Source organism: Grampus griseus (genome assembly GCF_964374135.1).
Source record: "Grampus griseus genome assembly, chromosome: X".
NCBI lineage: Eukaryota > Metazoa > Chordata > Mammalia > Artiodactyla > Delphinidae > Grampus > Grampus griseus.
In genome coordinates this window covers 105,946,658-105,973,167 of record NC_138999.1, presented here as the reverse complement: position 1 = coordinate 105,973,167, position 26,510 = coordinate 105,946,658, and the positions used below count along the sequence as shown (strand labels likewise).

At 34.0% G+C, this 26,510-nt stretch overlaps 1 protein-coding gene across 6 annotated transcripts in view; it reads right to left on the bottom strand.

Moving 5' to 3' along the window:
* Positions 1–26,510, bottom strand: part of STAG2 (STAG2 cohesin complex component) — a 116,159-nt gene that overhangs the window by 33,543 nt on the left and 56,106 nt on the right. For all 6 annotated transcript variants that reach the window (XM_082680696.1, XM_082680700.1, XM_082680699.1 and 3 more), the window contains 16 exons: positions 24,807–24,883; positions 21,937–22,141; positions 19,825–19,976; positions 17,313–17,386; positions 16,056–16,179; positions 15,164–15,262; positions 14,988–15,067; positions 10,280–10,387; positions 9,211–9,322; positions 4,784–4,901; positions 4,249–4,352; positions 3,123–3,215; positions 2,891–2,980; positions 2,097–2,300; positions 493–563; positions 77–164 (listed from right to left, as the gene is read on the bottom strand). In XM_082680696.1, the coding sequence (XP_082536822.1) occupies positions 77–164; positions 493–563; positions 2,097–2,300; positions 2,891–2,980; positions 3,123–3,215; positions 4,249–4,352; positions 4,784–4,901; positions 9,211–9,322; positions 10,280–10,387; positions 14,988–15,067; positions 15,164–15,262; positions 16,056–16,179; positions 17,313–17,386; positions 19,825–19,976; positions 21,937–22,141; positions 24,807–24,883 (1,799 nt within the window). The remainder of the gene's footprint in view (positions 1–76; positions 165–492; positions 564–2,096; positions 2,301–2,890; positions 2,981–3,122; positions 3,216–4,248; positions 4,353–4,783; positions 4,902–9,210; positions 9,323–10,279; positions 10,388–14,987; positions 15,068–15,163; positions 15,263–16,055; positions 16,180–17,312; positions 17,387–19,824; positions 19,977–21,936; positions 22,142–24,806; positions 24,884–26,510) is intronic.

Genomic DNA, 26,510 nt, shown 5'->3' with positions numbered 1-26,510 from the left:
AGAATACAGTTAAATTTTACAAGTCACAAGTCTTCTTTCTCAAAATTAAATATGTAACTTGTAAATAAATAAAAACCTGTTCAGGCATGTCTCCATTTTCAATTCCGGTTTTCAATAGTTTGTAATTACAAGCAAACAAATCCCACTTTGAAAGATCATGGGCACTGTAAAAAAGAATTAAGTTATATTAAAAAGTTAAGCTTAATCACATTTGTTCTGGACTTGAGTGTTAAAAGAATACTATTAAAGTAAAATGTAGTAAACTTTCTAACATGCGCCCACAAGAACAACAAAAAAAAATGTGTATTTTTAAAAAGTATATTAGTTGATAATTTGTTGTTCCCCAATTCACAACATGACTCTATCAAGTACTTTTTTCCCAAAAGCACAAGAAATCCAGCAAAAAATTTGACACTATAATCCCCAAACATGCAATTTGGTTCTGATTTTGCTACAGTTTTAAGAAATCAGAAACTTTAAGATTCAACTTACTTATGAAAAGCAGTGATTCTCTTCAATGTTGACAATACCTGATATGCATCATCTTCATCAGGTTCTTCGCCCTATGAATGTTAATTATATCATATTAAACATTAATAACCACAAAAGTGAAAAATCTTAGGCTATCACATTGGTGATTTCCACACCTTGAAAATAAAGAATAACCTAATTAAAAACCACAAAATAACTTTATCATTCAATACTTAAACCTGGCCAAATTTAAAGCAATGTGGCCAGAATAATGGGTCAACATAGAGTTGTTATAACAGATACATTATACCCAAGAGAGAAAAACTGAATGACATTCTCCTTTTTTCCTTTAAGTGATCTTGACACAAAACAATGAAGACATCTACTCTTTCACAGTAATAAATGCATTGGGACAATAAAGAGAAATATATTAGAGGACAAGCAAGAGATCATAAAAGATAATACCTAAAGGACAATCTACTAAGTAAATGAAACATAGTGCTCAAGAAAGATATATCAGACCAATTAAAATTAATTTGGAAAAAATCCTCTGCATAAGGACTAGATATACTAATCCTTTTTCTGGGTATCAACTTTCCAATTTAGAGTAACTTAAGTTTTTGACAATTTTATGAGTCTCACTATAAGAAACTTACAAATTTTAAAAAATACTATCGAACTTACTGTATTAAACCCCAGGTCTCTCAAAAAAATGCTTGTTTTTCACCATCAATTTTTATACAAGGTAAGTAATTAAACTTAATTAACAAACCATAGTTTGATTTTAAATTAACTTGTCCTAATCAGAATCATATCCAGCCAATAGTAGAGCCATTACAATTTTTAAGAATGTGATCATTCGTACATCAACATATTTGCACAAACCTCCAATTAAGCAAAACATAGTAAGCATGAAATGTTATACACAGAAATAAGAAAGTTAAAGAAGTAACTGCTAAACAAAGTAACTAGAAATTACAAAAGTCCACATCATTTTTTGCAGCATTAATGACAAAAGTGATGTGGAAAAGGCTAAATGCATTAATTTGAGAATCACAACTTTTTACTTTATGCAAATCAATTAAACTGTTAAGTGTACCTTTCCAGAAAAGATAAAAATCACAATAAAAATACAAGTGTATTTGAGCACCACACTTAAGCCTCTTTGGAAATACAACAGAACAACAAAGTCGACAGTGGCTATAATTTATCAAGGCTTTATAATATCAAAGACCATAAATAAACTTCCAAAATGTTAAGAAATACCCCAATTTTTGAGGTTACGTGGCCACAGTCTAGCTCAACTTTTCTGTTCTGTTAACACCCTGTTCCCTAACAGCCTCTTGTTCAACTAAACCCTGGAAACTTCCCAGATCATTTCTTTAAATTAAAAAAAGGGGAAAGATGTTAGCTTTGCTTTCACCCTCTCTTAGTTGCAGATTCTTGCCACCTTCCTATTTTGGTGGATGAATAATAGTATCACGATGAATCATAGAACAAAAAGTCTGAATGACTTTTCAACATACTGCTAGGGATTATCACCAAGACTAGTGACTAATTTGGTTCTGGGGGGTGTGGGGGGGTGCGCAATGGGGCACAGCTGACAAAATACTTGTAATATATACCTCTTGCAGAAAATCTTCAAGAAGCCGGTTAAATTTATCGGCCAACTCGTCTATCAGTTGACTTCTTGAAATATCTACTCTGTTGAAAATTGTGAACTCTTCATTACAGAGTGCGTGATAAGTTTTAGAACATGCTTCTAAAACATCTGTATCTGTGTGCTTCTCTACAATATTCCGGATCTGTCGTAATAAGGCATCCAAATGCTGCAAAATCAAAGTTTTCTTCATTAAAACTAAGGTATATATGATAGGCATAAAATGACTACACAACTGGGATGAACAGCTTCAAACACAGTAACTTTACAACCAGTAGGACATACTTTAAGTTCTTCTAGTCATAATAAATAAATGCACTGACCCACCCAAACTTATTTCCCCAACTTCAATAGGAATAGTATTACCTATCTCATAGGACCTTGGTGAGATGTTAATACATATAAATACATATGTTCCTGGAACACAGTAAATGTATTTAATGGATATTAGCTGCTTTCATTTTGCAATTGTTATTATCTAGTTACCCACCCCTGATCTCCATAAATGATCAGTGATACAGTCACATAATGGCTAGCAATGATGGTACGGACATGGGCATGAATCAAAGGGAAACCTCATTAGTGCCATTCTCTAATAAATCCACCTTATCTAAAATATGTATGGCATACAAGATACAGGTTTCCTTTTACACTAAAAGTTACAAAAACATATTTCAAAAAATATAAATAAACAATATGATGGGATGAACTAAGTTAACGATTTTTCTTCAAGGTTTTTTATACACAGAAACACCATACCTTTTCTAATCGTCCAGTGGTATATATTTCCAAATCAAAGTATTGTGGCAATTGCAACAAGTTAGTCACCTTTTCAGCATCTACAGAGTACTTTGAAATAAAAAAAAAAATCATGTCAAAAACATCACAATAATGGTAAGTAAATATTATGATAAGTGCAAAATTCTGTGTGGCACTTCCAAACAAAACTTGTAATTTCTTAGTAACACTCCTGATACTGACACAAACTTACTTTAGCTAATAACTGAGGAAGGGCCACAGCAAAGAGTTCAGTGATTTTTGTCCTGTCATCCAACTGGGTCTTCTTCTCCTTTGCTGTTAGCACCTAAGGTTAACACAACAAAGTTTCTAAGTATTTATTAATAAGCCCACTGACACTGTTAGGTGCTCAACTTTAAGTTAAGATATCCAAAATAAGTAATGATGGATACAAGAATTTCTACTATAAAACTTGAAACCCAAAAGTAACAAAGAGAATAGCTTGCACATTATATTTTTTAAAAATAGCAACACTTTGAATAGGTCTAGAGGCAAAATCAATACCCAATTAGATTAACTAACTCTACCTTTGGATGAAAGGAGAAGCAGTTAGGAAATGTAGTTTAGGAGTTTATATAATAATAGGACTGAGTAGGATTTCAGTCTACTATAAGTTGTGCCATGATCCATGAGTTATGAAATCAACATAAGTAACGACCAGCAATTAGAAAAACAAGAAAAAAACACGAAAAGAAAACAAAGGAAAATAGAATGCATCACCTAAGTTGCAGTATTGTTTGATGAAATTCTGTTTCAGTTATACACAAACACATATATATAGATGTGTACGAGGTCACAATATAAAAATGTATTTTTGTGCTTCACAAAGTTTGAAAGCCTGTGCAACTCTGGTCTACAATACAAATATATGTGAACTTTGAAATAATGCATTAAAATCATATCCCAGGAAATAGGAATTTCCCCCATATTAATGAATGATTATCCTGTCTTTATTTCTAACTTTTATTAAAAGAAAGCAAATCTATAAATAAACCAAAACAGACAAATACACCATTCTAAAATGTTGCACAACATGCGGTCTTAAAGGCAGGGACTGTCAATCACTGTATCTCCTGTAGTTACTGTCAACCACTGCATCTCCTGTAGTTAACTCACAAAGTATCTTATGGAAGGAACGTGGATTTCGCAAATTGCTAATGCTTTAAAATTTACTTCTAACACATATTTATAAGCAAAGATCGCCTGAAAAATAAAATTTAAGATTCAAAAATTTGATTATATGGTTACAAAAAAGAACTTTAAAAAAGGTATTGAAAAAGAGACATATAATTTAGAATACTGAAAATATGTTGGCATACCCTTTTTCCTGTCCCTCTCCCCACAGGAGGATGACATTCAGCAGCTTGTCTAATGGTACAAAGCATTATTTCAATCAGAGCACTCTCTTGTCTGTCCGTTAGCGCTGAAAGAAAAAAATCAGAAAGTTAACCTATTTCTTTTCTTTATATGCCATTTATAATATTACATAACAGTTCCTTCTGCCTGTGACAGAATCTGACCTAATGTACTAAAGAAAATCCCATTACTATATCACAAAAAGGTTCAGAACAAGTTAAACCCTCCTAAGCATTACAAATCTGTAAAACACTGCTCCACAATTTGAGAAATGAAAATATGAACAGATACAAAAAGATAAAATATAATAAAACAAAATAAAGAATATTGACAGCAATTATATCCTTCTACATAGCATAATATTCATGTGTATGAAAACAAAATTATTCAAAGACTTTGATTCATTATTTTAATGCTAAAAGATAAAGAAATGGAATAAGTAAACTCTATTTTCAAAATTATCTAGACAACAAAAATACCATAATTAAACATCCTTACCTTCCTCTCCACTAAGTGGCTCCTCCAGCAACAAGCTATTCATACATTCCCAGTCTTTCAGCAGCTCAGTAGCACAGTCCCACATGCTATCCACAAGGTACGCTGCGTGCTCATGTAACTAAAATTTAAGAAGAGCAATGTGCTCTTAGACAAATATCATACTAGCCTTAATCAAAAGAATGGAAGCTTTGTTGGCACCATGTGCAAACTCAAACAATTTGTTTTTTGAGGTCAAATGGAAGAAAGGACAGAGAAGAACTGCCTTAGCTTGCTATGTATAAGTAAACCCTGCTAGGTAGTAACATTTCTCACAATAATCATTAAATCATTCACATGAAAATTATTTTTGAAGAGACTATATGCATGCATATTTAGTACCTGACTCACTACAGTCATTCTTCTATATCTAAGGAGGATTGGTTCCAGGACCCCCTGTCAGATTTTCCGAGGATGCTCAAGTTCCTTATATAAAATGGTGTAATCTGCACATAACCTATGCTCATCCTTCCATATACTTTAAATCATCTCTAGATTACTTATAGTACCCCAATACAATGTAAATACTATGTAAATAGTTGCCAGTATATGGCAAATTCAACTTTTGCTTCTTCGAACTTTCCGGAATTTTTCAAAAAATATTTTCAATCCACTATTGGTTGAATCCCCTGTTGGCTGAATCCACAGATGCAGAACCCACAGATATGGGGGGCCAACTGTATTACACGGGTGAACTACTCTCAGTTATAAAATATACTACAAATTTATTGTAACTTAATGGGAGTTGTAACGATTACTTAAAATACAAAATACATGATTACTTATCAATTCAATATATAACTAAATCATTTCTCTTCATTCTGTGAAGCTTAAAATGGCCCTAGAGCTTCCCAACTCATTTTAGGGGACAAGCATTACCATGATACCGAAACCCATCAAAGACGTTACAATTAAATATATATACATACCAACACCCTGCATGAACATGGAGGGAATGTTCTCAAAAAATTTGTAAACTAAAACCAGCAATATATAAAAAGGATAACAGATCATGACCAAGTAGGGGTTTATCCTAGGAATGCAAGGTTGATTCAACATTCAAAACAACAATCAACATAATTTATCATATTAATGTAATGAAAGATAAAATAATCATCTCAAGGGATGAAGAAAAAAGCATTGGACAGAATTCAACATCCATTCATGATACAATGTCTCAGCACCCACACACCTATGGATAATTAATCTTTGACAAAGGAGACAAGAATATACAATGGAGAAGAGGCAGTCTCTTCAGCAAGTGGTGCTGGGAAAGCTGGACAGCCACATGTAAATCAATGAAGCTAGAACACACCCTCACACCATACACAAAAATAAACTCAAAATGGCTTAAAGACTTAAATATAAGACAAGACATCATAAAACTCCTAGAAGAGAAAGACAGGCAAAACATTCTGACATAAATCGCACCAATGTTTTCTTAGGTCAGCCTCCTAAGGCAACAGGAATAAAAGTAAAAATAAACAATGGGACCTAATCAAACTTATAAGCTTTTGCAAGCAAAGGAACCCATAAACAAAACAAAAAGACATCCTACAGACTGGGAGAAAATATTTGCAAATGATGTGATTGAAAAGGGCTTAATTTCCAAAATATACATAACAGTTCATACAACTCAATATCAAACAAACAACCCAATCAAAAAATGGGTGGAAGACCTAAATAGACATTTCTCCAAAGAAGACATACAGATGGCCAATAGGCACATGAAAAGATGCTCATTGGGCTTCCCTGGTGGCGCAGTGGTTGAGAGTCTGCCTGTCGATGCAGGGGACACGGGTTCGTGCCCCGGTCCGGGAAGATCCCACATGCCGCGGAGTGGCTGGGCCCGTGAGCCATGGCCGCTGAGCCTGCGCATCCAGAGCCTGTGCTCCACAACGGGTTATTAGAGAAATGCAAATCAAAACTACAATGAGGTATCCCCTCACATCAGTAAGAATGGCCATCATTAAAAAGTCTACAAATAATAAATGCTGGAGAGGGTGGGGAAAAAAGGGATCCCACTTAACACTGTTGGTGGGAATGTAAACTGATGCAGCCACTCAAAAGACTAAAAATAGAGTTGCCATAAGATCCAGCAATTCCACTCCTGGGCATATACCCAGACAAAGCTATAATTTGAAAAGATACATGCACCCCTATGTTCATAGCAGCACTATTTACAATAGCAAAGACATAGAAACAACCTAAATGTCCATTGACAGATGAATGGATAAAGAAGATGTGGTATTGAGAGATGAATAGATAAAGATGTGGCACATATATACAATGGAATATTACTCAGACATAAAAAGAAACGAAATTGAGTTATCTGTAGTGAGGTGGATGGACCTAGAGTCTGTCATACAGAGTGAAGTAAGTCAGAAAGAGAAAAACAAATACCGTATGCTAACACATATATACAGAATCTAAACAAAACAAAACAAAACAAAAAAACGTCATGAAGAACCTAGGGGCAGGATGGGAATAAAGACGCAGACCTACTAGAGAATGGACTTGAGGACACGAGGAGGGTTAAGGGTAAGCTGGGACAAAGTGAGAGAGTGGCATGGACATATATACACTACCAAATGTAAAACCGATAGCTAGTGGGAAGCAGCCGCACAGCACAGGGAGATCAGCTCGGTGCTTTGTGACCACGTAGAGGGGGTGTGATAGGGAGGGTGGGAGGGAGGGAGACGCAAGAGGGAAGAGATATGGGGATACATGTAGAGCTGATTCACTTTGTTATAAAGCAGAAACTAACACACTATTGTAAAGCAATTATACTCCAATAAAGATGCTAAAAAAAAAAAAAAAAAAGACTCCATGCTTCCACTGCAGCGGGCATGGGTTCGATCCCTGGTCAGGAAACTAAGATCCTGCATGCCCTGCGGGGCGCCCCCCCCCAAAAAAGAAAGAAAGATATGTGTGTGTTTGTGTGTGTATATACACATACACATACATACAATGAAATATTACTCAGTCACAAAAAAGAATGAAATAATGCCATTTGCAGCAACATGGATGGACCTAGAGATTATCATACTAAGCGAAGTCAAGTCAGAAAGAGAAAGACAAATACCATATGATATCACTTATATGTGGAATCTAAAATATGACACAAATGAACATATCTATGAAACAAAAACAGACTTACAGATATAGAGAACAGGCTTGTGGTTACCAAGGGGGTGGAGAGGTGGGGGAGGGAAGGACTGGGAGTCTGGGATATTAGCAGGTGCAAACTATTATGTATAAAATGGATAAACAACAAGGTCCTAGTACAGCAAGGGAACTATATTCAGTATCCTGTGATAAACCATAACAAAAAATATGAAAAAGAATATACATATGTATAACTGAGTCCCTTTGCTGCAGAGCAGAAATTAAACACAACACTGTAAATCAACTATATTTCAATAAAATTAAAAAAAACTTCTCAGCAAAAAAAGGTATAGGAGGAAACATCCTCAATATAATAAATAGCTACGCAACACCTATAACTAAAAACGTAATTAATGTTGAAATATTGGATGCTTTTCCCCTAAGATCAGGAACAACCCAAAGCTATCCACTCTCACCACTTCTATTCAACATTCTACTGGATGCCCTAGCCAGTACAATAAGGCTGGGGAAAAAAATGGCATAAATGTAGGAAAGGAAGAAGTAAAATCATCATTATTTGCAAATGACTTGATTGTATATTATAGAAAATACTAAGAATTTTATTAAAAACTTACTTTAAAAAGTGAATTTAGCAAAACTGCAGATAAGAGGTCAATATGCAAAAACCAACTGTATTTCTATATATAGAAACAATTAGAAAATCTAATTAAAAGGCCCTAACACTGATTAAATAATACACATATACTAAAAATGTATGTTGGGCCCTCTCAAATTCTGGTGAACAGGTAGGTTTTCAACCTAAGGGAGACCTAAAAGAGCTGATGTTAAATGTAAATCTGTATCTGCAACAATAATAATCACAGGTACCAAATATTGAGAACTAACAAAATGCTAGGTCTGTGCTAAGAGTTTTACATGGATTATCTCAGCGTTATCTAAGAAATTATTATCCACATTTTTACAAGGAAAATGGGCTTAGAAAGATTAAGTAACTGAATCAAGGTTATACAAATAATAAGTAGGGAAGCCCAATCGGTAATCAGGTCTTTCTGGTTCCAAAATTCATGCTCTTAGCACTACATATAAATATACTATTTGAGTATCTTACTAACACAGAAAAAAATTTTTTTTGGTGTGGAATTGGTAGAACTCTATTTTATCCAACACTCACTGTGATATTTGGAAGATTTTAAGATTTACATCATTTGAACCCCACCTCCAAATTGTTTTGAACGTAAGTACTAACATGAACATCAACTAACCTCACTTTCCAGAAAGAAAAAAACCAATGTCTTAACAAGGTTGGCATTTGGACCTTGTCGTCCCCTTCTTTTCATCATTCCATCCTCCTCTGGATCTCGACGACTGAAGAGCCTATGATAATATATGCAAAATACTTACTTTTAAAACAAAAATTTCCTAATTTAAAAAAAACTGTCTGAATTCCATATTTAAGCATTTAACAAAGGGGTACATGGGAGCTGGGTAGGTACAGTATTTTCCAACTTTATACTAAGTAATTGCTATAAACCTTTTTCATTTCACACTTGGTGGTACTTCTAAATCCTTTTAAATTAACTTCTCAAGTTAGTTGCATTGTGAATTACTTCTTTTTAAAACCCTTACTGCATTTTAAGCAAGCATTTCTTTTTATAAAAGTATCACAATGACTAACCTATACCATTTATGCACATAAATCTATGATAAACATTCTTCTCTTTAAAAATGACATGTCTTTTCCTTCTATCCTGCTTGCACAATTTATCCCGAAGTCTGAACTTAGTGGCCTCTTTCTACGGGTATCATGATCATTCTTTCTTATAAACAACAAAATTATCACTGGATAACAATGAATAGAAAACTGTAGTGTAAATGTTTTACATCATGTACTCTTTCTAATAAATGCTTCACCCCAAATGAGCATTTTAATAAAATCTTTAAGATTTTACAATCTAAAATCTTACAATTTAGTCCAAGTGGTTCAAATTGTTCTCTTTAAAAGCCATTACATAACATTTACTAAATATTTTCGGTGATTAGATATTCACACTATCTATACTACCTAATCTGAGGTGTTAAACAGCAACATAAAAGAAAAGAGACTAAAGGATTCCTGTGGTTCTTATATCAAACCGTTATCAAAGTACTCGAAGTAAAACCTTTTATTATTTTGAAAAATATTTTTTTGTAACGCAAAAATAGGCTTAAGACCGGTACTGAATAATTTTTAATAAGTTATATTTATATATATTTTAATATGAATGATAACACAATAAATTACTTCCATTAAAGTATACTTTAGACAAATGAACAACAGAAATACAGATTTACTTTTTGTAGAGAAATTCTCCAGCTGCTACTGCTACTGGCCGATGAGCTGAATAAACCAGATGATAGACATTTTCACAATCTTCTGCAGTAAGAACTTCTTCACTACTCCTAAGAAGAAATAAGCAATAGCAGTTTTCAAAGTAATGTTGTAATTTTAAGCATACTGATTACAAAAATTCATATTCACACATTAAAAAATAGTACACTTCCACTTTTAAACTTGTGTTTAAAAAAAAAACCTTCATTAAGAACTTCTGTTGAAAGAAGAAATCAACCTTATTTCATTATTGTCTATCAGTAAAAGCATCCCCTGACAAAACAGCTGAGTATTTTGTTAACATCTAAGATCAATGGGAGGTAAAATTAGAGTGAATACCGAGTATAATGAAACATATACTAAGAGAAATAACAATGTGACAAATATGCTAAAGGGAAATGAAGACAAAATAATATAAACTAACGTAGGAAAAAAAGTGGTGGTATGCTAAGAGCTTAGAGTTAATAATCACAAAGAACATTTTGCATGTATTTCATAGTAATATTAGGCAAGAGACAATATTGCAACATTAAAATATACTAACACCCCAGTTATCTCACAATGAAGAATAACACTTCATTCACCATGTATTAAACACCATATAAGGCAATGCAAAAGCATTTTAGCAAATAATTAAAATTTAAGTGCCAAAGACCTTTACAATGTATCATTAAAAAAATCTTACTAAAATGCAGTGCTCATTTTACTGACCTTATTTTAAAAGAACAAAATAAACCTAACAAAATCTTGGTAAATCAAAGTCATTATTAGGCCCATCAACCACAATACCCCAGGGTAAACCTTGTTGGGTGCTTCCATAGTGGGACTCTGCATTCGAAGTCCTGACCTCTGGCACCTCTTTCCCTGCTAATATGCTTTTAGTCTACTGTGAGATAAACAATCTAGGTTTTTACCATTATATGTAAATTAGGAATCATAGGACCACCATCAGAGAAAAAAGCCTAAGGATAGTAGATGGTTAGTTCAGGAGCTCAGATCCTTTTTGGTTTTCTGCTGTGCACAAGGTTTCCAGAAGTCTGATGTCTAAGGAAGTATTACTTCTTTTTGAGAAAAATGAAACCAAAATGTTAAAAGTTTGAAAAGCACGTTAATTTAAATTAACTCGATGTGTAATACTGGATCATTTTTGGAAAAACCACTTGTGCCATCTTATAATAAAATATATACATATACATATATATTGAATCAAATCAGTGAAACTATAGTAAATGTGTAGTAGTTCACTCATTTTAACCAATAAGGAATGTTCCTGACAAGTTTCAGTTATTAGGTATATACATGGCTGAATCAACAAAAATGGCCATTACCCTTCATTAAAATACCAGAAACAACAAAAAAAGATGTCCACAGGGTATTACGGAGGAAAAGGGGAGAAGCTGTAGAATTATAAGTAGGATACTATTATTTTCTTATTTACTTCAGGATTCTTTCAATATTTTTATAACGTGCATATAATAATTTATAATTTTTAAATCTAATTAAAAATTAAAGAAAAATGCAATTGTTAAGACTGCTCAAAATCCCCCCAGTTAAGGGAATTCTCAGAAAATGTCAGTGTATCTAGAGCTGCCTTCTTTTTTTCTGATTTTTTTTCAATTTAATTTTTATTGTATATTGGAGTACAGTAGATTTACTATGTTGTGTTAGTTTCAGGTGTACAGCAAAGCGATTTAGTTATACATATATCTATTCTTTTTCAGATTCTTTTCCCATATAGGTTGTTACAGAGTAGTGAGCAAAGTTCCCTGTGCTATACAGTATGTACTTGTTGATTATCTATTTTATATATAGTCGTGTGTATATTATTAATCCCAACCACCTAATTTAAATTTTGAGGTAGAGCTGCCTTCTTTTTAATGACTGCAATGTAGTCCATTTCATATAAATGGCGTTAATAACCATGCTCCTCACACAGGACTGCTGCATTAAATGAGATAACCCCTATGAGGTGCTTCTATTAGTTATTATATATAAATTTAATTCTTTCTCTATTAATAATCATCTAGAATATTTCCAAAATTCTATTACAAATAGTACTATGTTAGAGAATGTAAGCATTTTATATTTTGAATAGATACTGCCAAGCTTTGCTCCAAAGAGGTTATACCAATTCATAGTCCCATCAATAATGTATAAGGGTCTGTTTTTGCATAGCCTTACCAACGTAGTGTATTACCAAACACATTTTGTATCTTTGTCAAGCAATAGGTAAAAGATGGTCTCATTTTAATATACATATCTCTAAGTATGGCTAAACAACTTTTCATATGTTTAAATTTTTATTTTCTTTTCTGTCTATGATGTGGTTCCTAACTTTTGACTCTTTTCCTATTGGGTTTCTGTTCTTTTTATTGATTTATTGAAAGTGACTCCTATGATGCAAATATTTGCCCAGTCTGTCATTTGTTTTCTGAGTTTGTTTATATTTTATGTCATATACACATTTCTAGTTTTTTTCTTCTAGTTTTTCATGTAGTTAAAATTCAGTATTTTTTTTAATGTCTAGGTTTTATGTCATGCTCAGAAAGACATTGCTCAGTTTACATATAAAATATAAATGTTTAATCGTCCCCTAAGTTTTCATCTAGCACTTTAATGGTCTCATTTATCTACATTTAAACATTTCATCCACCTGGAAATCATTTCTATATAAGGTCAAAATATGAATCCAATTTAATTTCCCCCCAAATAGAACCTAAGTGTCACAAAACCATTTATTTTCTGATAGGAAACGACCCTTACCCTACACTAGGTTCCTGGATGCATTTAAGTTTGTCTCTATTCTTTATTCTGTGCCATTGATTTGTCTATTCACATACTAGTGCCAAAATTTAAAAGTTACTATGGTAGGGGTAGGGAGGGATAAATTAGGAGTTTGGGATTAACATATACACACTGCTATGTATAAAATAGATAACCAGCAAGGACCTACTATGTATATGTATAACCGAAACACTGTGCTGTACATCTGAAATTAACACAACACTGTAAATCAACTATACTTCAATTTTTTAAATTAATAATAATAAAAGTTACTGTGGTTTTACAATATAGTGACTTAAAATCATACCGGGTAGTCGTCTCTCATTAGTTTTTAATCAGAATTTTGCTGGCTACTCTTACATGATGACTTTCCCATACATATGAGTATCAGAATTAGCATGCTATGATTTTTTTTTGAAAAGGCCCTTTTGCAATTATTTGGATCATGTTAACAACCTAAATGTCCATTAATAGATGAATGAATAAATAAAATGTGTTATACATACAATGGAATATACTGAGTCTCAAAAAGGAATAAAATTCCGATACATAACCTAACATGGATGAACTCTGAAGACATTATGCTAAGTGAAATAAGCCTGCTACAAAAGGGCAAATATTGTATAATTCCACTTATATGAGGTACCTAAAATAATCAAATTCAGAGATAAAGAGTAGACAATATGACTTAAAATCACACTTAGCAGTCGTCTACAGAGTATCAGTATGGGAAGATAAAAAAGGTTCTGGAGATGGATAATGGTGATGGCTGCACAACAATATGAATGTACTTAATTCCACTGATCTGTACTCTTAAATATGTTGAAATGGTAAATCTTGTATATATCACCACACCTTTTTAAAAAGAAAAAAGTTAATTCCATCACTTTTACATTTTAACATAATAGAATACGTTTTAAATTCAGATTGTTTACAGGTAAGTTTCAGTAAATACTAATTTCTGAAAGTGTGACAAGGGACTTCCCTGGTGGTCCAGTGGTAAAGAATCTGCCTTACAATGCAGGGGACACAGGTTTGCTCCCTGGTCAGGGAACTAAGATCCCACATGCCAAGGGGCAACGAGCACGCCACAACTACTGAGCTCTCGCACCTCAACTAGAGCCCGCGTGCCGCAAACTACAGAACCCATGCACTCTGGAACCCGTGCGCCACACCTACAGAGCCCACGCACCCTGGAGCCTGCGCGCCACAACTAGAGAGAGAAAACCCGCACGCCACAATTAAAGAGAAGCCCACGCACTGAAACGAAAGATCCCAAATGCCTCAACAAAGATCCTGCATGCTGCAACTAAGACCCAACACAGCCAAAAATAAATAAGATAAATAAATAATAAATAAAATCTTAAAAAAATAATAGTGACAAAATATGATAGGCATATTTAACACATTCAAGTGTTTAACTTTATTTCAAGAGCATCTAGAGACAGTAAAATTGAAAGGAAACTAGTCAAGAGAATGAGAACTCATGAATTCCTAGCTCAGAATTTTCTAGTCCAATGGTTCTCTCTTCCTGTTTTCTCAACTTTGCATGAAAAAATTAAACTTCTTGCTGTAAAACCCCAAGTTATTAAAGTTTAGATCTAAATAAATTTAAACCAAGTATTCTAATGTATTATTTAGATAACTAGACATTAGCGATATGCAATAAATACATACTTACTGTTGGACTTCCCTGGTGGTCCAGCGGTTAAGACTCTGCACTCCCAATGCAGGGAGCCCGGGTTCGATCCCTGGTCAGGGAACTAGATGCTACATGCATGTTACAACTAAGAGCCTGCATGCCACAACTAAAAGATCCCGCATGCCGCAACTAAGACCCAGGGCAGCCAAATAAATAAATAAATATTTTTTAAAAAACATACTTACTGTAAAACAAGAGTGAGTAATTTTATTGCTTGTACTGCAACATCATATTCTTTGTCAAGGGTCATAGACACAATTCTATCCTAAGGACAAAAATAATTAAAATATTCTTAAAGGGAAAGCCAGAAAAAATACTTTCAAATAACAGGTAATTTTTAAATACTTAGAGTAATACTAACCTTGAACCGACTGGTAAATAGCTCCAGTTTGGAATTAAGCTCTTTGTTATAATAAAGCCCTTGTAGAGCAGTGAGACATTTGAGTCTTACCTCACCTTGCTGAATGAAACAAGAGGAGAAAATGCATTAAAACTCTGCATATTTTCAACCTGAACATTCAAGATACTTACAATATTTTCTACTTTAAATATGTTCTATACAATAGCATTTCTTCGGAAACTCTCATCTTTGATAATGCAAAAATAGGAATCAATACATAAACACTTAAAACTAAATACCTTTGGGGTTACTACTGCTGTGGGTCAAATGAAAATTTTTTCAAAGCAATACTATTGTGAAAGACGATAGTAGCATATTTCACAGTAAGTTTTCCTTTACAGAAATTAATATTTGTAAGGAATATATACAAAGAACTTCAAGGCTTGTGAAGAGGCAGACTAAGAGAAAGGTAGATTAATTAAAAAAAAAATAAAAAAGGTCAGAAGCCAAGTTGTAACTTATAATCTGGCTAAGATACATGTTTATCAAGAGAATCAAAATTAAAGAAATTTTAAAATGTATAGAGCACTTACATATTAACAGAGTAAGAATTCTTCTTACTGCTCTAAGAAATGTCTCACCACTACCACCATCGCCTACATGATCCAATTGTTTCAGTACAAAAATTGTTTCAAGATTGAAGGCTAAATCAGTCACCAAGATTCAAAAAACTAGGGGACTTTATGTGATAGAGACCATATTTTCATGGAGCGGACAGAAAAGAATAAAGGAGAGAGGCCTATAGGAATGTGCTCCCAGTTTTACCTATATGCAGATAAGTCACTATGAATGAGAGCAGCAGATAGCTATGCCTATGTGTAAAAAGAAAAGCAGTCTATAAGGCATATCTTACCTTATCATGCATAGTCCAACCAACATATTTTAAATAACTGTCATTAAGAAAGGCATCACTATACATTTTCATCCAAATGCCAATTTCTTCAATGCAAATAGCTCGGATTTCAGCTATTGCATCCCTGCATGGAGGAAGGAAAATTATGCATATTAGTGCCAGTATACCACAGGACTTGTGGTTTATTTAAGCAGCACCAAATACTCCATACCTACTATGAATATACCACTACCTTAAGTATTACTGGGGATTTAAATGTAGAATTGAAGCATGGCCCCCGAATGCCAAGAGCTTACAGTCTAGTTGTCAAAGCATAATTATCACCATATAAATATTTAAAGTTAAATAAACCTACAAACAGAATCCAATCCCCACCTTTTATATACCATGCCATACCCCAGCCTTTGTTCACACCTCCTGGGCATGGTGTGTTCAGACAGCAGGAACACTAGTCTGGTTAGATAATATTTTCCAGGTGAGAATTAGTTACACCTAATATTGAGGCCAAGCTCAATTTGGATTTGAATGTCAGACTAAATTATTTTGAATTCATCCTGTAGGTAATGGTAAGTCATTCAAGGCTTTTGAGCAGAAGAATGATGCAACAAAAGAACATTTTAAGACAACTGCAATAATCTCTAGGCATGAGAATGACAAGGGAACAGACTAAGGTAATGGTGACAACAGAAATAAAAAGGTAAGAATAGACAAAGGGATATTACAAAGGAAGTATTAACCTGATTCAATAACTGCCAAGTTAAGGAAATGACGGAGAAGTTAAATAAACATGCCACCAACATTTAAAGAATAGGTTACAGCAGAAATGGTGGTAAGATTACCTATTTCTTTCCTCTACTCATTCAAAATAAGGGAAACATCTCACTTAAATCTATCCAGCTTTTCCCACTAATATTCAAATGGAAGAGGAAAGAGTCAGGAATCAGAACGTACAGTCTCTACTAACATAGTACCTCCAAAATCAATTAAGTATTCTGTACCCTGACTCCTAATAACAGCAGTAGCTTCCATTTTCTGGGCATCTACAAGTCAAGCACAACATTACCCCATTTTCAGATAGAAAACAAAGTTGAGAGCAGTTAAGTAACTTGCATAGAGTGTCTCAATCAGTGGAAGAGCTTAGATTCTAACACTGATCTTACTCTAACACGATTTCCACTAAATTTATATTACCTAAACCTCTAAATATCCAAACTTGAACAGGATAAGAGTTACATTAAAAAAACTGCCCTGACTTACCGGTATCTATGTACAAACACTCCCTTAAATATTGCATTCATCATATTTTCTATTTCATCTTGATTTTCTTGAAGCTGAAAAGAACACATCATTTCTTTTCAATTGTAATGGAAGAGAACCAAAAGGACATCTAAAAGTTGTTACAAACACAAATGCAGGTTTCTCGGTGTTTTGGTTATTACACCCAATTCCTTTTTTTTTAACATCTTTATTGGAGTATAATTATGCTTTACAGTGGTGTGTCAGTTTCTGCTTTACAACAAAAATATGGAACACTTCACGAATTTGCGTGTCATCCTTGCGCAGGGGCCACGCTAATCTTCTCATTCCAACTTTAGTATATGTGCTGCCGAAGCGAGCACCCAATTCTTAATTCCACTAAACGAAAAGTGTCCACATACAAAAATTAACATCTGTTGTCTATTAGGTAGCCACAGTCCCTTAATACCTGGAATATTTGTACTTGGTTTTTAATGTTTAGCTGGTAGACTAATTTTTTAAATGGTCACATATTTTCATTGTATAAATGTACATAAAGAAATCTGTTATGTAGTTTATTATAATACATATTATATAACATATAATCAAAAGAGCATAACAATGTTTCATTATCTTGGTCTGTAGCATCTGAAAAATAAGTCATGTTAACTAGTGCCTGCTAAAAGAACAAAAACGATTTGAGTAAAATAACTTGGCAAAAAATTTGTCTCCCTGCTAAATATTTTTGAGGGAAACAAGGCTCACTTGAAATAACCAACTAAACATTTCAAATCTGGGTTGACTTATTTACTCCCATATATTTTCAACTCAGAGCTTGAGAGTTAAGAGAAAATTGTTTCAGAGCTTGAGAAGTACAAGGAAAATCTTTCACACGCTAAGTATTAATTAGCTTTTAGATTATATTCTATGTTTCTGTAAAATGTTTTTTTTTCTTTTCATGAATATAATCTCACATTTCCAAATAATGCTAACAAGGGCATGCACTTGTATTAATTAGCACAGTCAAAGGCACAGGTGGTCTTTCAACATGTTTAAAAACTTAACCCACACTAGAAGTATTAATATCTTATATTTGTACAAGAATTTTAAACTCAAAACCCCTTTTTACCTATATCCACTCATTCTATGTTCAGAATCTTAGAATCAGGCCATAATTTCATGCATTATGTTCATCTAATAAAGCATCCAATGCAATTTATTAACTAAGTTAAGGGGCAAAAAGGTCAATTCTTCATTTCAACTACAGTTGACCCGTGAACAACGCAGGGGCTAGGGACGCTGACCCTCCACACAGTTGAAAATCCAAATAAAACTTATAGTCGGCCCTCCGTATATGCAGTTTCTCTGTATCCACAGTTTCTCCATATACAAGGTTCCACAACCAAAGATTCAACCAACTGTGGATCATGTAAGTACTGTAATATTTACTACTGAAAAAAATCCAAGTATCAATGGATTTGCACAGTTCAAACCTGTATTGTTCAAAGGTCAACCGTACGTGACAAAGATGAGGAGTTTAGGCATGGTGGAAATGTGGGCAAGATTTTTCTGGCTTCTCTTGAGCAAGGGGCATTTTAAAAAGTTATTGGCTATCTCAGAAATAACCAACTTTTAAATTATAGTTACCACTACCCCCAAAAAAATGTCAAAATCAAGTAAGTAATTTATGGAATACCACGGCAAATATTTTAACTCAACTGCATTACTAATATTTCTGAAACAGCAGACTTTGCCTATTAGAAATAAAAATGAACATCCCCAATATCAGATAGCAAAATATTACATCACCAATGAAGGAGGAATTTAAATCAAAAACACAACATCAAGGGAATTCCCTGGCGGTCCAGTGGTTAGGACTCGGCGCTTTCATTGCCAGGGCCTGGGTTCAATCCCTGGTCAGGGAACTAAGATCCCACAAGCCGCACGGCATGGGGGCAGGGGAGACAACAACAACAACGACCAAAAAACACAACATCGAAAGATTTTATTTATTATTATTTAGCATAAAACTGAAAAAATATATTTTCCTCATTCAAAGTTGAATTTGGTGGTCATTAATGTTAACCAAGTGCCTCTTACACTATAAAAAAACCAAAAACACAGATTATGACAGCATAAATAGCTTATAAGTTATTTTTCAAAGTGACTTTACATAAGTGAAACCTCATTTCATCCTGACAATAAGCTGACGGAGGAAGTTAGGAGAGATATTTTCACAGAAGAGATGAACAACACTAAAGCATTAAGCAGCTTGTCAGACTGGCCCAGGACTCCTTATGTGAAAGCCTTGAACTCTTAATCCTAGTCCACATAGAAAGAATATATACACAGAAGGTACTGTTGGCATGAATAATCAACAAAAATAAGTTAGATGTATAAACAACCTGAAACATGTTGTTTAAATTTTTCAAAAAAATTTATCCGATGAACTAGCAAAGTTATATCATAATTAATGGTGACCAAGTTAGTTACAGATTAATAGCTTAAATATTCAGTGCAAAAGTGTACATACCTCTTTCCGCTTCTGTAGCAGGAGTTCTAGCCTCTCATTGGCTCGTTTTCCAATCATTTTATTCCGTTCTGCCTCATATTGTCTTTGTGTATTATCCATATTAATGCTAAGATTTAGTGCCACATTCACCAAAGCTGTCATCAACTTCATAGCTATTTTTAAATGGAAAATGCTGAACTTAGTCTCACAGACACAAAAATTTACAAGTTAAGATCAATTTAAGAGAAATTAAAAACAAGATGGGCTGTTCCACTTCTAACAGAAAAGAAAAATATAGCTGCTACAAATGACAACAACAATAGTAAAACAACAGCTAATGTGTATTGAATACTTACTATATGTCAGTTACCTATGCTAAATACTTTTCATGGATTAACTCCTAATCCTTACAACAGCCCTCAAAGTTAAGTATTATCCTCATTTCATTCATGAAGAACCTGAAGCTCAGGGAGATTAAGAAATCTGCCTCAGACTACACAGTTCATATACATAGTTAAACCAAGATTCAAAACTAGGTAATCTGACTCTAGACTATGCTCAAATCCCACTATACTATGATATATATGTCTCCTACAATGACCTTTTCCAGAGACCACAATTCACCTTCTAAATAAATTTTGATTCATACAGCAGTCATTTAGCTATCCAGTAACCAAAGGGGGAGGGAACTTAAGTGCTTTTTATCAAAGTACAGTGTGTAGAAATGTTGAACAGTTTTATCAGTACTTGATTTCCTTTAATTTTACTCTATTACATATCATCATAAAGACAATGGTGCGATTATGAAGGACAGATCTAGATAAAAAGTCAAAAGTACAAAGAGTAAAATATCACTCAATAAAGTGCTTTTTATCAGAGTTCCTCCAGATCTCTACCTTCTGTTACTGAACTCTTGCTACTAAGACAAGACTCACTGCCTGTGATTTCAAACTTATTAATTGAAATATCTGAACACTTTATGCTTAATATAGCTTAGTCCAGACTATGTCTCACACCTGGTTCACTGCGTGATAGAACACCACAAAACTAAACCTTAATTTGTGGCTATTGGCTCTCTTTAAAAGAGATTTCCAATCTTCTGAGCTATTCCACACCTTCAGCAAACCAGTTTGTCATTCTGATCTAAAATTACCCACCTTACCCCATCATATATGCTTTAATTTACTTTAACTGTTCAAGTTCTTAACAACAAAGCTACCTAAATTCACAGAGCAAGATCACATTCATATTTTGTGACCTCAAATCTAAATGCAAAACCTACAGGTTGACTGTATGCATTTTATTTTTTTTTAAATGGAGGGCTGAGCAGAAGTACATCTTTAATCATAGCTTTAATTCTCTGGGGAAATACTCTAAAGGAAAAAACATCCCCACACTTAGAGAAAGAAACATTTTTGTAGAAATCAAAATATTCTATCATTAAGGCTTAGAATACTATAGTAACAATTAATGCCTAGTTGATTTATTCAAACTCAAACCAAAAAGCACATATTCAATAATAGTACTTTCAGCACAAAAGAGAAACCAGAACATTTTATCAACATCAACACTAAAAACCACTGTTCTAGAATTAATCATGTGAACCTTAAAAATGTAACTCATTTCATTAAAATTTAAAGAGCAAAGAATCTGACTCAGCCTAAAGTTACTCAGAAGCGTAAGAAAAATCAACTTTTTGTGGTGTGATTAAATAAGCATCATCCTATAGTGACCATCATACCAGGAGGGACTATGCTAGCAGAGACTATGCATAAAAGTCATTTAGAATTACATATCCAAAATGACTGTTCCCCAAATTTGCTGTCAATACCTTCCTTGATAAAACATATTTCAAGAACCCAACAGATCACTATGCCATAGAAAGGGAGAAGAGGTGGATAGGAAACAAGTAGGTTTACCACAAGAAAATTAATTATGCCTTCAGAAAATCAAAACTGAAGATATCACTCCATTCCCAGTAACTCGTGAGGGTTGAAGGAGAGGGGAGAGTGTCCTCTTAGGGGCTACTTAATAAATAAAATTAATTTGTCACCATTATTTCATTTCTTTTAATGAAAATCATTTTCATCTCTAACCTAAGAAAATGCACAGAAAATATTTCTAAATACTGACCTGCCAGGGTGCTTGTGTGTCGAAATGCTCTGACTTGTGAGTCAGACAATCCTGTAAGAAGTGAAATGACCGTATCCATCATGTACTCATCATATATGATACTATATTGACACTGCCGTACTAATACGCCAATGAATTCACAGAAACTGGATTTGAACTTCTTCCACTGAGGACCAGCCATGGTAAGTGGATAATCTCCACTATCCTAAAACAGAAATTTTAAACAGCAATTTCATTTAAAACACATGACTTAATAAACTTTTACTTTTTTTTTTCAAATACCCTAGGCAGAAGCTTGAAAAGACTCCTTTATCGGACCTCCCTGGTGGTGCAGTGGTTAAGAATCCGGCTGCCAATGTAGGGGACACAGGTTCGAGCCCTGGTCCGAGAAGATCTCACATGCCACGGAGCAACTAAGCCCGTGCGCCACAACTACTGAGCCTGTGCTCTGGAGCCCGCAAACCATGACTACTGAGCCCACGTGCCACAACTACTTAAGTCCACACGCCTAGAGCCCATGCTCTGCAACAAGAGAAGCCACCGCAATGAAACCCGCGCACCGCAACGAAGAGTAGCCCCCGCTTGCCGCAACTAGAGAAAGCCCGTGCGCAGCAATGAAGACCCAATGCGGCCGAAAATAAAATATAAATAAATAAACAAATTTATTTTTTAAAGAAAGACTCCTTTATCTCATCTTTCTTCTATAATAAATCCTCAAAGTAGGCAGGAGAATAATATGCAAAGGTAGAGGTACCTTTGAACACATCTCTTTTATTTAAGATCAAAATGGATGGGACTTCCCCAGTAGTCCAGTGGTAAAGAATCCGCCTTACAATATGCAGGGGACACAGGTTCGATCCCTAGACAGGGAACTGGGATACCATATGCCACGGGGCAAACTAAGCCCATGAGCCACAACTACTGAACTCGCGCCTCAACTAGAGAGCCCGCATGCCGCAAACTACAGAGCCCACGTACTCTGGAATCCACGCTCCACAACTAAAGAGAAGCCCGTGAGCCGCAAATTAATATCCCACGTGCCTCAACAAAGATCCCACATGCTGCAACTAAGACCCAATGCAGCCCTAAATAAATAAATACATAAATAATAAATCTTTTAAAAAAACAAAATGGATATTCTGAATTCACTCTAACCAATGAAAACATATACCAATTACATACCAAAATAAAAAGCCTCTCCCATCAAACAAAACATTATTCTGATAAGCAAAGATACGGTTACTAAATTTCTTTAAAACAAAACCAAACCAACATCAAACCAAAGTTATATGTTTTAATGGATTCAAAATGATGAAATCACATTCTCAGCCAGTCTAATGGATTGATGTATGAGTTATAAATAATCGAAGGATTACAATGTATGTTTTCATTAGCTTCAGGACATCAAATAGTCAGCAGATGTAAACAATGAGATATTTTTTTAAAAAACGGAAATGTAGCTAGAATGACCTGGAAAGACAGGTACTCAAGTACTCCCATATATAAGATGGGGCATTCACCAATGAAGATACACTGAGGTCCTCCATAAATCATTAAAAACAAGCAAGTCATAAAGATAAAAACAGAGATCAATACTACACAGAACCTCTAAAAGTAAGAGTTTCTGACAAGAATGTCCTAGAAACTTACGGTCATTTTATCAGTAAGATTTAGTAAAATTTTTAACAATTAAATTTTGTCATTAGAGTCATACATTTTTTAAAATTTTAAGTCATGCCATAAACAAGTTGAACTATGTCTCATCTGAGAATAAGGTCCTAATACTCCACAAAAAGGTTTTCTTCCACATTTTCTGATTGGCTCATTTAGTGCTATATTGAAAAGTGTCATCTTAATTGCTGTTAGCAACTTGGTTTGCTGATATTTTCAAATCTTATTTCAGGATTCTTGTTTCAAATAGCTGTTTAGAAGAAAGTTCTCACTAAAACATTTAATATCAGAAAGTTAAAATAATACCATTCCTCATAATTATATCTCAATTAGAGACTGATTAATAGCACTTAGTGATCATCAAAGCCATTTTAACAACTCTTGTCTATCTTTTAGAATGATAGTTGAAAGCTCCTTCATCTGAGTAAGCAAAAAAAAACCAAAAAAACATCAAATAAAACTCAAATGAGACAAGGCTTTCTACTTGAAAATTCATGGTGAAAAGCTTTAAAGAGTAAAACTACTGGTGCTGGAATACAGCTGTGAACAAAACAAACAAAAATCCCTGTCCTGAAGGAGTTTATATTATAGTAAATCTAAATATGTCTTTATTGGCAACAATACTTCAAAGACATCACCGTGATAAAGGATCAACTAAAGTCTAAGCTACTACTTATTATGGATTTGTATTGTTCTTACTACTCATATTTGAAACATAAATAAGACTTTAAACAATTTTATACATATATATGTATGTATGTATTTTCCTTTGCCTAAGCTTGTACCTGGTTCCCCAAGTATTTATCAAATCTTCCTTCTACAACATTCTATAAACATGAGGTATGTTTACAGGCACTTAAATTTTATTCTTACTTGAAATTTTAATTTTTTGACAAATAAAAACTGCTACCATTTATTAAGTTCTTACTATATGCCAGGCATTGTAAAATGCTAAGGAATTTTTCAAACATTACTGCATTCAATTTTCATAACAGCCTTATAAATATTTTTAGCTACATTTTACAGATGATGAAACTGATGCTAAGACAACTTGCCCAAGGTCACATGGCCATCATTTGATTGGATTTCTACTGCCAAAGCTCTTACCCACAACACTAATATTCAGAATTTAATACTCTGAAGAGTAAATCAAGATCAAGGTGCATAAAATTATCATAACATTTAGGGTAATAACTTACCTCATCAAACTCTTCAGTCATTTTTCGAATTATTTCAGAGTTCTGCATATGTCTAAACATTTCTGCTGTGACAACACCTGAAATGTGCAAGTGTAAGAAGTTAATGGTAAATTTAAAAAATAACTCCTAAGTCCATCTCTAACACTAAGATGTCTACAATCGCACAATAAGGTGTACTTCAATAGCACTTGATCTTTACCATGTTACTCAACCCTATAAAGCACAAATGCCATTATCAACATATACAAGAAAACAGCCCCACACTTCTGACAGGTATCTTTTTTTCCTAGAACAATCAGCCTTAGCCATTTCTACTTGACTTAACTTTACTCATGCATAGAATGACTAAGACCCTTTAATATAAAGCATATGTCATCAAGCATGAGGCAGCATCCAGGGTAACATTTAAAACCTTGAGGATGAACCTGAAGAAAATAAGGGAAAGAGTAATAGGTAGACTTCACTTTAGCCAGGTTTCTTTATTAAGTACAACAATATGTAAGGCAACTACATCCCATCATCCCCTCAAAGGGCTTCAAATAAACATAAGTAGTAAGCTGTAGTTCCTGCTCATCCAGAAGCCTGTAATCTAGTTGTAAGTTTAAACAAAGAATAACGGGGGGGGGGGGGGCGGGGAGCAGAGAGAAAGGGAAAAATAAAGTATTAAAGTTAGTACATAATAAATGCCCAAATGAGTTGAAAAGCCAAGAAAGACTATAGCTCAGACAAAAAAAAAAAAAAAAAAAAAAAAAGATCTGGATAAGTAGGTGTTTCTTATAAGGACATTTAGAGTTTTAAAGGAGTATGGAAGAGGCGAGGAGAAAGGATGCACATTACAAGTAGTATAACTGTATCACTTTGCTGTACACCTCAAATTAACACTGTAAATCAACTGTATTTCAAAAAAAAAAAGGTAGTAAAAGTTAGCCAGGTATAGGTCAAATATCAAAAAAGGGGTTTCTAGGAAAAAGTTATGAGTAGGAGACAATGCAAGAAGAAGTCATACATGAATTTCCACTGATGGGGTGTCAGATATTTTTTAAAAAAAGAAAAAATGTAAAAAGTGAATTTCCTAAACCACATTTCTAATGCTAGATTATTTATTCTTTGCCAGTCTAATCACTATGAATACCATAAATATAGTAACATCTAAAAGAATGTCTTGGGGCTTCCCTGGCAGTCCAGTGGTTAGGACTCCACACTCTCAATGCAGAGGGCACAGGTTCGATCCCTGGTTGGGGAACTAAGATCCTACATGCAGCACGGCACAGCCAAACAAAAAAATTTTTTTAATTTAAAAATAAAAGAATGTCTTGGTACAGGAATATGAGATTTATTATAAAAGTTAGATATATTTCAATTGACCAAGCTCTATTTTATATATGCATGCACATGTGTGTGTGCATATAAATTTAAAAACAACAATAGAACATCATACTCTCTTTCCAACCCCAAATCTGAAAAGAACAACTGCTATGTGAGCTCCCTTCTCTATGGGCATGCAATCTGAAGACCTTCCAGTAGCGTAACAAAACCAGCAGGAGTAGAATAGGAACTAACATCCATTGAGCCGCGTATGCACCAGCCACTTCAGCCCTGGCAACAAGCCTATATAGGAGGTACTATAATCCTGGCTTTACAGATGAGGAAACCGATGCTAAGGCAAAGAGAAGTTAAATAATTTGTATGAGATTATTAGTCTAC